This window comes from Zingiber officinale, chromosome 9A (assembly GCF_018446385.1).
Source record: "Zingiber officinale cultivar Zhangliang chromosome 9A, Zo_v1.1, whole genome shotgun sequence".
In the NCBI taxonomy this organism is placed as follows: Eukaryota; Viridiplantae; Streptophyta; class Magnoliopsida; order Zingiberales; family Zingiberaceae; genus Zingiber; species Zingiber officinale.
The window spans coordinates 111843401-111854923 of record NC_056002.1 but is presented as its reverse complement, the minus strand read 5'-3'; the positions used below and the strand labels follow the sequence as shown (position 1 = coordinate 111854923).

General features: G+C 35.5%; 1 protein-coding gene across 5 annotated transcripts; it reads left to right on the top strand.

The window, feature by feature from the left end:
- Window positions 1-548: 548 nt before the first annotated feature.
- Window positions 549-11426, top strand: LOC122018680 (LON peptidase N-terminal domain and RING finger protein 1-like). Of its 5 annotated transcripts, XM_042576077.1 has the most exons (20): window positions 549-663; window positions 875-1052; window positions 1139-1240; window positions 2305-2387; window positions 2529-2613; window positions 2694-2780; window positions 6301-6362; window positions 6488-6681; window positions 6770-6830; window positions 6956-7133; window positions 7834-7872; window positions 7948-8009; window positions 8110-8146; window positions 9599-9648; window positions 9757-9826; window positions 10540-10615; window positions 10819-10898; window positions 10971-11039; window positions 11114-11156; window positions 11244-11426. In XM_042576077.1, the coding sequence occupies exons 2-20, from the start codon at window positions 1011-1013 to the stop codon at window positions 11273-11275; spliced, it is 1452 nt and encodes a 483-aa protein (XP_042432011.1). In that variant the 5' UTR covers window positions 549-663; window positions 875-1010; the 3' UTR covers window positions 11276-11426. The 5 variants fall into 5 exon arrangements, with proteins under 5 accessions (XP_042432011.1, XP_042432014.1, XP_042432013.1 ...); XM_042576080.1 differs by lacking the exon at window positions 549-663 and having other exon boundaries at window positions 780-1052; window positions 10994-11039; XM_042576076.1 differs by lacking the exon at window positions 549-663 and having other exon boundaries at window positions 782-1052.
- Window positions 11427-11523: the final 97 nt, after the last annotated feature.

Here is an 11523-nt window from a genome sequence, read left to right as displayed (position 1 = left end):
CTTAATGTGGCAACGTTTTTTTATTAATGTGGCAACATTGATGTAATGGGAAAGGGTAAAGAGGAAAGGGGAAATGGTGAAAATGTTAGTGGCAGATCATATGAAGCTACATGCATTTGATATGGAACCTGTCCATTAAAACTATGAATGCCGAGAGATCCCATCATACTCACCAAGTCTTGTTCTTCCTGCTGCATCTCCAAGGCCTCTGATACAGAAGTACGTTCAACCCCCATATTAGAAAATCCACAATCAGCCTGATGGCTATTTGAAACATTGTTTGTGTCAGAAACCATTTCAACATTTTTATGTGCTGGAATCAGCCGCTTTGCTGCATGAATCATCAAGACTTGGAATTGTGACTGCCTATCATTTCGGATCCAAAGTTGTTGAAAAGGTTGTAAATCTAAGCTATGAATATCAGGACGATGACAGTAGCATGTCTTATCCATGTGTTAGTAAAGAAAGCATTTAATTCCATAATTATTGCATCTTTCGAGCATTCGAGTAACGTGGCTAATTTTGTGGCTACGAATGCAAAAGCAATACGTATTCTGGTGAAATTTCTTGACAAAAAAGAGGGTGTGCCTCACATGGAAAGGTGACCGTCGGACGCTGCTGGTCATGGAAGCAAGAGGGGCCGAGAAGAAGAAGCAAGAGGAGGTTCTAATTCCTCACAATTATTTTTTATAAACTATTTGCTTAAATATTTTCCTTAAAATCTCAATAAAAAATAATTGATCAAGATTTTTTTTTAATTTCAATTCGTTGGTAAAAAGCAAAATTACCGATCGGCCATGAATTCCACGAAATCGAAGAAAATACTTCTACTTTAATTCTCATTCTTGTGGTGGCGGAGCGTACTATGGTGTAGGAGAAGCAGCGAACCACGTCGCCTCGCTTGTGTCCGCGCGTTCGTACCAGCGACACCAAACCTCCTCTCTATCTCCTCCATCCCTAATCCCTCCCTCTTCCATCCGGCCTTCCTCTCTCGCTCTTTCTCCCATTCTATGGCGGATCCCTCCTCCCAGGACGTCGATGAGTTCGTCTGGGTGCGCCCCTCCCCCCTCCCTTTCTCCGATTCGGTCGCATCTTTTCTTTTGTTCTCGTTTGATTTGATCGGCTTCATGGCGCGCAGGTCGACGAGGCGGAGATGGGCATCCCGCTGGAGAAGTTCTCCGAGGTGTTCAATCTCTTGCGACGGGGGAACCGTGCCTTCCGGGAGAAGAGATTCGAGGAGGTGAGCTTTCAAGATGCAAATTGAGGTTTTGGGGCAAAACTATCGATATGGTTTGGCAACGTGATTTCTAATCCCTTCGTGCTTTGTTTGTACTGAAAATTATGGAGAAATTAATTCAGTTAGTGCTGATTCTGAGGCATAGTCACGCTGACCAACCTTTTTTTTACATAAGCAATCAAAGAACAATTCTTAAAGTGCCACTCCCGTGTCAGTTTTATTGAAATTAAAGCTTTGCTCCACCTCTGTTACCTCAGTGGCTCAACGTCATTTACCATTTGTTTTCGACTAACCATGGCCAAAGTGTGCAAAAGACCTCGTACTTGGTGGCTTATTTTATTTAGAACTTACAACAAATGACTCCTAAACCTTAATTCTGATTACTTTTATTTAACGAAAGAAGCTTGTGGAGGAGGGCAAGATGCTTCAATTATCTCATAATGTATGACTAAGAACTTGGCGAACCAATGAATCTTTTTTCTGTTTTTTTTTTTTTTCACACAACAGACTTCCTCAATCAAACCTGAGTTTTGTTCCCAACCAAGGTCAAGAGATGCTAATTAGTGAGCCCCATGGAGGTTTGAATATGTGGATTCTCTCCTCATTGTATATCTTTATCTGCATTTGCTATATTTTTGTGACTATCTATATTTGTGTGTCTATTTCATTTGTTAGTTCATCTTCCATGATATCTCAATTTAGTCACGTTGGCAATGATTCTTATCTATAATCTAGACTTTTGGGTTTGATGAAGATAGATTCGACATTGTATAATTCTTTCCACATTTAAAGTTGTGAATTAATCGAGGAGGTTTATGGGTACAGATGGGTGTACTGTCAAAATGAGCTAATTTTCTTATTGGTTGGGGTCATCTCTTGTGTGTAGAACACGCAGTGTCTTTCTTTTTATACTTAAAGGTGTTCATTCTATTACTCCATATCCAATGATTCGATTGTATAGTATGCATTTATCTTCTTAGAATTTTCTGTTTATTCTATTAGGTTATACTGATTTAGTAATATCATTTTCCTTGTAATGTTTGTGTTTATATTGTGGCTCTGGACAGGCAATTTCATATTACTCCAAAGCTCTTCCTTTGAAACCTCAAGACCCTGTTATTCTTGGCAATCGAAGTGCTGCTTTCTGCAGGTTAATTTACTATTTGAGAGTTCGACTTTGTTTGGCATGTGTACTTTTTGCTTCCATTTGTTGTGCTTGTGCTTGGAGTGTTTTTTTTAAAGTGTCCTTTCATATGTTATTCTCATTAACCTAATCGTTTTAAGATTACAGGACCAGTCAACTTCTTAAGGATCGATCGGCGCGTGATTCTGAATATCAACCCCTGAATGGGCTTGATCCTACTACTCATGCTGAGGTATAGCAGCCTATTAATCTTTTCCATCTTGATCACTTCCTAAGTGGCTTAGAATTCTAATCATTCAGTTACCTTATCAGCTTGCACTAAAGGATGCTGAAAAAGTTATTCGTGTCCACTGTACCTCACCAAAGGCATATTTCTTAAAGGCAAATGCTCTTGTTCTGGTAAGAGTTTGAGAATTGTGGTTACTTAAGTCTGACAATTATTTGTTTGAATGGAAGATTACTAAGTTGGATGATTGCTTATTTGCACACATTCATTTTTCTTAGTGAAGGCTTATATGTGACTAATGGTGTCCACCAACCATAACCAAAGAGCTTGTAGTTTGGTTTTGCATGCCTACCTTGCAATTTTTTAGTTTGGTCCTGTTTTAACCACACACACCGGGACTATTACCATTTTTGTGTTAATTATTTAGATTCTCTTTCAAGCATACTTAAATGCAAACATCAAATGCATTTGAATACTCTAACTATCCATACCCCATGTTCTTCTTTGCATCTTTAAGTTTCACAAGATGATCGTAGATGAAAGTACATATAACAAAGCATGTTTACTTATGTAGTGAAAAAAAAAGCTCGGGTGGAAGTATTGGTATTAGTGTCAGAAGTTTAAAAAATCTAAAGCATAAGCTGTATTGAATTTGTGGGATCAAAACTGGTATTAAATAAATAAATAAAAATTATATATGAAAAGAACAAAATAACAATAAGTTGAATAAGATAACAAAAGATACATAAACAATTTAAAATCATGTGTCTTTATTTGATTAAATACAAATACTATAATTAGAAAACTCACTCTTACTTTGTTTTTGACTCAAATAAAGTTTACATTACTAATTTGATTCTCATCTGATCAATTTCAATTCTGATTAAAACATTTAATTAATTTACTGAATTTGGTTAACTAAATCACTTCTAACTTAATTTTAACGAATTCTTGTTAATGCAGTTAAATTAATTACTAAACTAGTTTTAGAATCTGATTAAAATAAATTTCAAATAATTTATCCAATATTAATTATTAAAATTAGATTACCATCCAATTTAAATTATTTTAGTTGTGATTAGATTAATTATGTGCACTTAATTATTAATTTTTATTATTTGTTAAACTTATTTTATTTCAATTAATTATTTAATTTAAATGAAACTATTTAAATTATTCTAATTAAAATTATTTAATTTAGGTTTGGGAATGAAAGGAGTCTTGGCACAATAGTAAAGTTGCTGCCATGTGACCTTAAGGTCACGGGTTCGAGTCGCAGAAACAACTTCTTGCAAAAAAGCAAGGTAAGAGTGTGTACAATTGACTCAATGTGGTCCAACCCTTCTCCATGACCTCGCACTAGTGAGAGCTTCATGCACCTGTCTTTTTTTAAAAATTTATGTTTGGGAATGATTAATTAATCAATTAGCTCTAAATCTTGCACCCCCTCTAAATCCTACTGTCTCTAGCCTTTTCACTTGCGCACGATGTCAAATCACCTTTATTCTTCTCAGAAATTTAAAATCAAGGTAAGACTCTTTTAGATCTAGAACAACATGTGCATCCCCACACTGTCGATCAATTGAGAAAGATTCCGAGGGGTAATCAGAGGTCTAGATTAAATTGAATCAACTTCCACTGATTGCGATCCAACTCAATTGATTCACATTGGGATCCATCGATTTTGCCAACTATTGATGTAAAACGTGATAACGCTCACGCAAACACCCCTCATCATCGGCCCCATGATGAGATGAAGGGATGTAAATCAAGTACGGAGCGGCCCCCTAAGTAGGAGAGTTATTTGCCGCAGCCGCGATTCGAACCCTTGCCCATTGATGCAAGTCTATCATTTGGATACCAACTCAGCTAGGGTCTCGATTTTTCCAAACATGATAGAAAGGAAAGGAGAAAGAGAATAAAGTAGAGAAATGTTTCAGATTTTCATTCTAATTGTTCACTTGGAGAGCATTTTAGAAACTTAAGGGGGCGTTTGGTTTACATATTTTCCATTTTCATTTTCTGAAAAACGGTGCGTTTTCAGAAAATAGAAAATGACTTTTAGACATTCTCTAAGAAAATACTATCTCTTTTTTCAGAAAACAGACGAGGAAAATGCAAACCAAACACTGTTTTTTAGAAAACATACATTTTCCCGAAAATGAAAATGGAAAAATGGAAACCAAACGCACCCTAAATTTTTTCTAATTGTTCTTTTAAGTTTTGAGAGATTGGATTGCAAGAAAATAGCAAATTTTGATCTCTTGACTTTTCAATTCTTCCTTGTTTCTTTCCAAGTAGATAATATTTTTAAGTGAATGTCCTACTTTTCGCTTCTGGATATTCTCTCTTTGTACTCCTCCCTTTGTTAAAGATAATAGATTAATAGGGTTTTGGGTCTAGTTGGTTTAGTCCCTTAGTGATACTTTATATAGCTCATGGGAGTTTTCATATAGGTTATCTTGAAAGTTGAAATTATATGCAACACAATATGATTCCCCTTTCTCAAAGGTGTTTTCTAAAGATGTATTCTTCTAGGGGGAGGTTGTTGCTACCATCGCCCTCCCCCTATCCATTTATTTTCCCTTTTCCAAATGTCTACATGTTGTTTGTGAGATCTTGTGATTCCCTCCTATTGGAACATAACCCTTATTCAACTTTGTACAACCCTCAAGTAGACTCTTCATGTAATTCTCACATAGGAGAGGTTGTGCCTCTTCGAAAAGGCTGATGTCATTGTTAGCCTCCCTTATCCCTTTTTCTTTCCTCTTCTGCTTATATTTCCTTTTTTTGCGTTAGAAAATACCTCGATCTAACATCCACATAACATCCAATGATTGTGTTTGCGAGATATTTGTTTACCAACTACTAATCATGATTTAAAATTTTGACCCATATCGGAATTTTAGTTTATGACGCGTGCCACATGTTGATATGGTTTCGACATTTTTTAAATATAAAATATAATAATTAAAATTAAAAATGTGAACCTAAATATTATAAAAAATAAAACATATATTTTTTCAAGAACAAAAATTGGGATCATGAAGGTGCCGCGGGATCACAGAGGCACTGTGGGATTTCGGCGCCACTTTGACCACGTGGAAATCGCCACGATCCCACGGCAGCCTGCGGTGCTGATGCTGAACAGCGAGCAAAACGGCAAATTCCGCCGTTTCGCTTGGCATGCTGCGAAATTTTAAATCATGCTGCTAATAATGGCTATCTTATGAATACATTCATCATCATCTAAAACAATCAATGGTGTAATGGTTTGAAATAATCTTTCACAAGTTGGATAATGCTCGCTATTGTGTGGGTGTTGGAGAAATTTTCCCCTTGGATTCATTTGTAAAAGTTTCTATCCCTTGTGTGTGAGTGCGTTGTCTTTTTTTCGCATGTATGTTGGTTTTGTATGTAAAAGGTGCACAAATACTATTGAATACTGGCACATTGGTAATGAATGTCCTTGGTTGAACTTATGCTGGGTGTCAACACTAAGTAGCTTACAAAATGAATGGGTAATTATGCCTTTTATATCTTATCATATGTAAATCAGAAACACAGTATTGGTGGCAACACTTTCTGATTAGATGATCAGATAGTTCATACACGTGATACAATTATATAAAACACTAGATTCCAATCCTGTTGTGTGGAACTAAGTTATGTTTTTCCTCATTTTTTTTTCAGCTTGAACAGTATGAAGAGGCGCGAGAAACCATTCTTTCTGGCCTTCAAATTGATCCTCTGAGGTACGACATTACTCTCAAGTTATCTGATTCTTTCACCAGTGTAGCACCTTCTTTTGTGATAAAAATGGTATACACAGCTTATAGGCCAAAATAGAATGTCATACTGGTTAGTTTTTCCTGTGTAGCAATCTCCTCCAGACATACCTCCAGGAGATAGATAGGGTCGTGGCTGGTTCAGTTAAAAGGGTTAAACACTGGAAGCCAGAACGTACAGATGACTTAGAATGCACATTATGTTTCAAATTACTGTATGAACCTGTCACCACTCCATGTGGGCATTCATTTTGCCGCTCTTGCCTGCATCAGTCTATGGACCATGGTACACATAGTATTATTACTTTTACTTTTCTATCATTATTATTATTATTATTATTAAAACTTCCTGGTCACTTGGTTTATTCTGGTAGGCAACAAGTGTCCTATGTGTCGGAGAGTTTTATTCATCAGCCCTAGAACCTATCCTATCAGGTAAGGGACATTTGCCACGAATAGTAGTTTCTTTACTGAATTGCCTTTTGGGTTGTTTATTCTTCCACTCATTTTTGTTTTCAGGGACCAGAATATTGACCTTTTTGTTTAATTTTCACTTTCAGTGTGACACTCAATAACATCATACAGAAAAGTTTTCCAGAAGAATATGCTGAGAGGAAGTCTGAGCAAGAAAGTTTGACTCACTTAGGAGTTGATATAATGCCTCTTTTTGTCATGGATGTTGTCCTCCCATGTCAAAAGATATCACTTAACATATTTGAACCTCGCTACAGACTTATGGTATGTGTATATATTTAAACACTTTAGGCTCTAACCTACTAAGATAACACCTTTGTATCTGTTTTCTGCTTGAATTTCAATATATTTGCATTTTTTAAAATGATTCTAAATTTGTTTGGGCACAGTGGTAGAAATGTCATAACTTGAAGAATGAATTTGTTAAAGTTATTTTTTAAGTATTTCTGTTTTATAATGTAACATCGAAAGAGAAATGAGGGGAAACTGCAAATTCAATGTTAATAACCTGCTTGTTATAAAAAATGTGTTTATGTTGGTAAAATTATCTTTCAGTAATGACTAGCCTGATTTTTTTCCTGGTAAAATATGCTATTCAGTGCTAGTGCTTTATAGATGAGGAAAATGTTGCCGCAGATAAGATTACTTAACGGATATGGATTAAATTCTTAGCAAGTTTTGCTGAGGTGAATTGTTTGAATTGTCATTTGCAATCCATATGACAAAGTAACTCTAAACGAAGTATTATGTTAGACAGTCAATTGCATACTTTGTTTTGTTATACAGACGATTGGAATCTTGAATAATCTTAATACACGTGACTAATTTAGGCCAGGCTCACCAGCCATAGTTTGTTTGGAATTGTGTAAAATATTGGATGAATTTGACTTCTATTTTGTTTGCTTTATTCTGCCCAACAAAATCTTTTTTGCAACTTATTATTTTGCTCTGCGCTTTTCTACAGGTTAGGAGGATCATGGAAGGGAATCGTCGAATGGGAATGGTCACGTATTGTTTCTAGCAATAAGTTCTCAAAATATTTCTGTAGGTTATATATCTAGTTTTGGTAAACTTGCAGGTTGCTGTTGATCCTGCAACAGGCTCAATTGCTGATTTTGCTTGTGAAGTAGAAATTCTTGAGTAAGTGTTTGTTCTCTCATGGTTTATGTCCTTCTCAGTTGTTGAAATCTTGTATTTTTTGTGTCCATGTATGAAAGGATATTTTTTTTTTCTTTTCTAGGTGTGAACCACTCCCAGATGGTCGGTTTTATCTGGAGGTAACATTTGTTGTGTGTCCATATACCTCTGTTTTAAAAACATATAATCACACTTTTCCTTCTCTCTCGACCTTTTTGATCATCCTATAACAAATATACCCACCTTCTTGATGCTTCTGTGATTACCTTATTTTAGCAATGTTAGTTGATAATATTTGTATAGCCATCAGAATGATTAATTGATATTCTTTACTCTGGTGCTGCTCTACTTGACTTCTTACTGCAGGGGTTACTGTTGGCCTTATTCTCTTTTTTTCTTCTTTTTAGATATTGTGCACTAAAACTTTGTTTCATGCATTTTGGTATGATGAATGGCTATTCTTGTTCAACCACTCGCAAATTTGAAATATATCACACTATTTAAGGCAATTAGATTCTTGAACTTTTCTGCTCATTTCTTTCATATAGACCGAATGTCTCACTGAAACTCTCATTATCCACAACTGACACCAACAACCAAACTTTTATCTCACTAAGTGGGGTCGGCTACATGAGTCCTCATCCACAACTAAGCAATCATTTTTATTAGATTCAATCAGGTTAGGTAGACAGCTTTTTCATGTTATTATATATCTGATTAGGATAGTGATTGTTCCAGAGCTAGAAGTATAAACTCATGGTTGTCTTCTTTTCTCAATGTCCTAGTTCCTTTGCTTTTCATTTGTCCTATTTCTGTAAAATTATTGTTACCAGTAGATCCCTTAGGATTGTGGACCAGGATAGTATAGTTACAAGCATTGAAAAACTATCATAATTTGGTAAGAACTTAAAGTGATAGTTTGGTAAGTAGTGTAAGGATTAATTAGACATGGGAACTGACTTTGCAAAAGTTTTAACAAATCTCGCCAGAAGTTTCAAGAGTATAACCACTAGTTAGCTTACTATAGTAATTCTCTTAGTCATCCTACTTAAAAATGCCATTTAGGATTTAATTCATCATGTCATCTTAATTAAATAACAAAAACTTGCCAAAAAGTTGTAGATCAAAAGTATATATTTGTGTATCTATATTTGGTTAATATCAAGATGAATGTGAAGTCACTAGGAGCAATAGATAAAGATGTATTGTGGAAGGTGATGATGATGATGAGAGAACATATGGCTTTGAGTATATGTTCAAATAAGGATCATACAATTCATAGTTAGACAAATTGAATTACTTATTGAATAAGGGGAGGGTAAACAAAGATAAAATTTTGAGAGATCTAAAACTGACCTGACTATCATCATTGATTAATGGCAGGATAAACTTTAGGTAACTGTTCTTAAGTTGTGTTGGGACACAACTTATTATTGCGTATACTTATGTTTTTTTTTATTGTAACTGGTTGGTTTAGTTCATTGTGCTGCCTCTACTAGTATCTTTTATTGGAATTTCAATTGGACTTGTATTTGAATGTACAGTTAGTAGCCGTGATATTAACTGAATATGAAGCACATTTCTGTATGTAGGTAGAAGGACAAAGGCGATTCCGTATCCTACGATCGTGGGATCAAGATGGGTTAGTAATATAGAGGCTAATTAGTATACATGAGCTTTTGCAAGTTTGTTAGTGTAGATTTAAAGGTGCACTTTGACAAGAGGCAATATCATTTATGAATAACTGCAGGTATCGTGTTGCCGAAGTTGAATGGATTTGGGATACTCTTCCACCAAAAGATTCCCAAGAGAAGGAGGATGTAAGCATGACGCGTCCTTTTTCTAAGAATCTTCTATATTTACAATGAATATTTTCTTTTCAAATAAATGGCCTGATGATTCAATTGTGGGCGGTTGGTTTGGTTGGTTATATAATACTGAGTGTCTTTATTATCCATCACTAGTGTTTTGAATCTTTTCCTTCTTGATAAAATTCCCCTTTACAAAATTTGATTATGGTTGAGCTGGCAGCACACTTTAACCAATACAGCAAAGGAAATTGCTGGACTTCTTTAGTAGTTGGTAGGTTCTACCCTCCTTTTGGCTCAAAAATGGGTCATTGCTACTAGGACAATCAGATAGGAAAGCCTTTTGGATTCTTTAAGTTGTTTCTCTTGTTCTTACTTATGAGACAAGCTACACAATAAACAAATAGTTGTTTCTAGTGAAGCAGGAATGATAAACCATTTAGTTATCCACATTGACATTTTGTTATTTCCTATAGTATAGTAAGGTGCACAAAAACACCATAACATCCTTAAACCCAAACACTATGCACGCTGGGTATTTTGGTTGCCTGTTTAGTTCAACTTTTTTTTATTGTACCTTTTTGTCTTTTCTGCATCAAAGTCTCTATGATTTTTATTACAGAACTTTTAATGTGTGTTTTAATATGTAATGTACGTATGTCTTGGAGTTGAAGTTGCAATGGACAAGCACTCATTAATTTAGTTGCCTGTTGGATTCTGAATAGTTAATGCAAATGACTATTGAAGCAGCAGAATTGACAAAAGCATGGTTCAAGCGTGCAAGAGAATCCATGAGAATAGGTACTCGAATGATGACTGATAATCATGCTTTCCGTGTTCCATACTTTTTCGTGCATCTTTTACTTGGCTTATATTTTTGTTGCAAATTTGGAATTTTATTTCATTTTATTGGTGCTTAATTATATGGTAGTCTCTTCAATTTAGCCAAGAGAGTTTTGGTGTTAGGTTGGGTAGAAAGAAGTTAAATGCACTGTGTTTTTCAGGTAGAAGATCAAGGCAATTGGAACATTTTGAAGCTGAGGGAGTGCCGAAGCTAGATAATCCTGAACGTTTCAGTTTCTGGGTATGTCACGTGCAGTTGGATCTCATGGTCAAAATACCGTTTTAGCATGTTCATACTGTTCATTTTTGGCAGCTTATCAACTTGTTAAATATAAGGCCATCAGAGAGATTGGAGCTTTTGCGGCTACAAGATACCAGCAAAGTACTAACATCTGAAAATTTTAATCATTATCTCCTTCATTATAGTTCTTACGTGTTTTGGTATTTGTGTATCAGAGGATTTCCCATGGGCTCATCTCCCTCCAGGCTGAAGAGCAAGGTTGTCGAGTCCAATAGATTGATCGAATTTTGTCTAGTTCTGCATTTCTTTACATAAATGCTTTGACAAGTGCTGTTATCTCAACAGAAAAAGCGGGAAAAATTCCTAGAGGAGCCTGAATACACAACTTGATGTCGTTGCGATCATACTTTATAGCATAATTTTTTCTATTTACAAATATGTAGATCACAATTCGTCTTGCCTAGATGTGTTAAGGTTTAATTTGGATTTATTGTGGCCTATAAATAAATTGGAAAGTACAATGAATTACATTTCCTTGCAGTTTCCATTCCACGTAGGTAATCAAAACGCTCCAGTCTTGCCCTCCAAGCCAGCCGAAGCCTATCCAATTCCGCGTTGTCTCATG

Bases quoted from the DNA above. Each gene is read 5' to 3' on its own strand.
- LOC122018680 (XM_042576077.1), top strand. From the start codon at position 1,011: ATGGCGGATCCCTCCTCCCAGGACGTCGATGAGTTCGTCTGG. The intron at 2,388-2,528 runs GTTAATTTACTA...TTAAGATTACAG, and splicing joins CGAAGTGCTGCTTTCTGCAG to GACCAGTCAACTTCTTAAGG. The intron at 7,873-7,947 runs GTCACGTATTGT...GTAAACTTGCAG, and splicing joins GGAATCGTCGAATGGGAATG to GTTGCTGTTGATCCTGCAAC.